Raw genomic sequence first — 3,743 nt, 5'->3', positions numbered from 1 at the left:
ACTGCAAAAAGAAAATATTAAAAAAAAACAAACACTATGCAAATTATAATCTCTGAAAAGAAATCAGTGAGTTCATGTATGAGCTTCCATGGCCACACTAATTTTAATTTAGATAAATTGCTAGGTGAGATATTCATGGGCATTTGTACTATTCAGATCATTGTGTATGAAATGAGTGAGTTGATGCATGACCTTCCATGGGTGTACCGCTATTAAGATAAATCTCCCTACTTAATGAACGAAAACTCTTGATAGTTGCACTGTTAGCATGAATGCAGATCATCATCTCTATATCTAAGGCTGCACTAATTTTAATTTTGATAAATTGCCAGTAGAGATGTTCATGGGCATGTGTACTGTTGAGATCATCATGCATGAAATTATAGGTGTACTATTGAGAGCATAATCCAAGAAATGAATAAGTTAATGGCTGAGCTTTAATGGCTATACTATTTAGATTAATCTTCTTGCTGCAGGATAAAAAGGAAAGATGGAGAAGAAGAAGAAATGAAGAACAAAGAAGAAAACAAAGAAAAGTAAACGGTGTCGTTTTGCTAGGAGGGTCCAAAAGCAAGTAAAAAGCGGAAGATAAAAGAAGAAAGGAAAAGTAGGTAGGAGACAACGTCGTTTCACCATAAGCGACACAAGCCGAAGCAGAAAAGAAAATTGAAAGATAAAAGAAGAAAGAAAAAGCAGGTAGGAGACGGCGTCGTTTTACCATGAGCTGCAAACGCAAGCCGAGGGCAAAAAAGAAAATGAGGGCAAATGTGTAAACCAATATTAGGGACAAATATGTAAAGTGACTCCAAAATCAATTGCGGAATCACTGCACAGGCTAACCGCCCTTTATAATATAGTACATTAATATACTTAATTACTACTGCCAAGGTATTTTAATTTGGAAAATTTTAGTGTACTTTGCATGTATAATTTAATCACAGATCAAGTTTATAATATTTATTAGATCATTAAAGATTATTACTCTTTATAAACGCAAAAAAATCAATTATATGTTATCTTAAAAATAAAAACGTACATTCGTTCGGCAAAATGTCAATGGGAAGAAAAACAAATGAGAGAGGAAAATAAAGAAATAATTTTTTTTTCATTCTCTTATTTAGATAAAAGAAAAACAAAAATGGAAAAAGTGAAAACAATTTCGTTTTTCTCTTATTTGAAAAGCTACAAATATGAAGAGAAAGAAAAATAGTGTGGGTGGAATTACTATTTTAATTTTTATAAATTCAAATTTGAATTATATGTGATTAATTGTAATTTAATTTAAATAGTACACTTTTCACCTGATCTCTCGATTTTCTCTCCCGATTAGAGAGATTATGTCAAAGGAAAATACCTATTCATTTTCCTTTTCTCATTTTATATTTCTCCCTTTTCCAGACAAAGGAAAATCACTTTTTGTCCCTATTTTTCTCTCTTATTTTCCTTTTCTACATATTTTCCATCGGTGTAAACGTAGTGTTAAGTGTAGAATAACTGGCTGTCTCATGAATAATTTCTACATATACAAATAGTACAATTGATTTTTTTCGAGCTAAAATTTGAGAATTTATAAGAATTAAACTATTTTAATACAAAAAATTTTATAATACAACATAATAAATTACCAATAATTGTTAAGTATAATTAGTCTAGTTTTATTATGATCAATTATTTAAAAAATTTTATTCATATATAAATTCGATTAATAAGTAATGATAAGTCAACCAAAATTATAATATGTTTCACATTTAAATTTAAATTTAAATTAATAACAGGTTGGACATACACACTCAGTGAATAGTTCTTTTAAAATAAGTGAATAGTTTTATATTCTTTAATAAAAAGTCTTTATGTTTAATATATTATAATAATTAATTTTCTATCAAATAATAATGGATAGATAAGGTTTAAAACTTGTCCACTTTCAAAAGGAAAATTTTATATTCTTCCTTTTAAAAGCCAAAAACTTTCCATGTCCAATGCGCAATAATTCCCAGTATCAACCACTTCAATCCAATTTCTTGCTTATCTCCTCCATGGAAACACCAAACACTCGAGCACCGACATGGCCCGAGGTTCTCGGTAGCAACAACTGGGAAAACCTCCTTGACCCTCTTGACCTCACCGTCCGGCAACTCGTACTCCGCTGCGGCGACTTCTGTCAGGTCACCTATGATGCCTTCAACAACGACCAGAACTCCAAGTATTGCGGTACCAGCCGCTATGGCAAGAACAGCATCTTTCAAAAGGTGATGCTGGAAGACGCTGAAAACTATCGAGTCTCTTCTTTCCTCTACGGGACGGCTCGCGTCAGCCTCCCTGAAGCCTTCCTTCTCCACTCTCTGTCCCGAGATTCCTGGGACCGCGAAACTAACTGGATCGGCTACATCGCTGTTACCTCTGACGAGTATACCAAAGTTCTTGGCCGACGTGAAATCTACATTGTGTTTCGTGGAACCACCAGAAACTATGAATGGATTAACGTTTTTGGTGCGAAGCTCCAGTCTGCTAAGTCATTGTTACGGGGGAGTAGCCACAGGGTTGAGGAGACTAATAGTAGCAGCGACAGCGACAACGATGATAATGAAAAAGTCCCTAAGGTGATGCAAGGTTGGCTTACAATTTATATTTCCGACGACCCAAAATCGCCTTTCACGAAATTAAGTGCCAGGACTCAGCTTTTGACCAAGATTCATCAGCTGAGAGAGCAATATCGAGAAGATAATCTAAGCATAATCTTAACAGGACATAGCCTTGGTGCTAGTTTAGCAATTTTAGCAGCTTTTGATCTGGTTGAAAATGGCATTAACGATATCCCAGTAGCTGCTTTCGTCTTTGGCAGTCCACAAGTTGGAAACAAATCCTTCAATGCGAGGTTCAACAAGTATCCAAATCTTAAAGTTCTGCATACAAAGAACAAGATTGATGTCATTACACACTATCCAGGATTACTTCTGGGCTATGCATATACAGGAACAGAGCTTGAAATTGATACTAGAAAATCCCCGAACCTGAAGGACTCGAAGAATCCTAGTGACTGGCATAATTTGCAGGCGATGTTGCATATAGTGGCAGGGTGGAACGGTGAGAAGGGAGAGTTCAAGTTGAGAGTGAAGAGAAGCTTGGCTTTGGTGAACAAGTCATGTGAGTTCTTGAAAGATGAGTGCTTGGTGCCAGGATCATGGTGGGTAGAGAAGAACAAAGGGATGGTCAGGGGAGAAGACGGAGAATGGATGATAGCTTCGCCGAACGATGAGGATCAGCCTGTGCCTGAATTTTGACTATTGAAGATAGCATTTTGAGTGGTTGGCATTGTCTTGCTGGTTTCGTTGCTTTTCTTCTCTTTTCGGTGTCACTGTGTGACGGCCTCTTTTTGGAGCTTTCCGTGTTCCGATGTTGGTGCTTGATTTGTATTGTAGCCGTACTTGGTTTTAGTAAAATCATGCTTTCTTCTGTGATCGCCGAAGAAAAATGTTTGCCTAGACAGCTTGCACAAATTCAAGAGAATAATTATAATAAAATTTACATAAAAATATAAGACTTTCGTTTTAGTTTCTAGAGTCTATTGTATTTTTTTATCTATATATCATTTGTAATCTAAAATTTATTATATTGATTAATCTGAATACACCTCAAACAGAAAAAGACTTATTGACATCTTTTAAATTTTAAAAATATTTCACATTAAAAGGTTTTAACCATATAATAATTATAATTAATTTAATATAATTATAATTAATTGA

General features: G+C 34.6%; 1 protein-coding gene across 1 annotated transcript; it reads left to right on the top strand.

Moving 5' to 3' along the window:
* The first annotated feature begins 1,935 nt into the window (after positions 1-1,935).
* Positions 1,936-3,472, top strand: LOC110624063 (phospholipase A1-IIdelta). The gene has a single exon (XM_021769138.2). It carries the CDS (start codon positions 1,980-1,982, stop codon positions 3,279-3,281), a length of 1,302 nt encoding a protein of 433 aa, XP_021624830.1. The 5' UTR covers positions 1,936-1,979; the 3' UTR covers positions 3,282-3,472.
* The last annotated feature ends 271 nt before the right edge of the window (positions 3,473-3,743 follow it).

Source organism: Manihot esculenta, chromosome 10 (assembly GCF_001659605.2).
Source record: "Manihot esculenta cultivar AM560-2 chromosome 10, M.esculenta_v8, whole genome shotgun sequence".
Lineage (NCBI taxonomy): Eukaryota > Viridiplantae > Streptophyta > Magnoliopsida > Malpighiales > Euphorbiaceae > Manihot > Manihot esculenta.
This window is presented reverse-complemented; position numbering and strand designations above follow the sequence as displayed.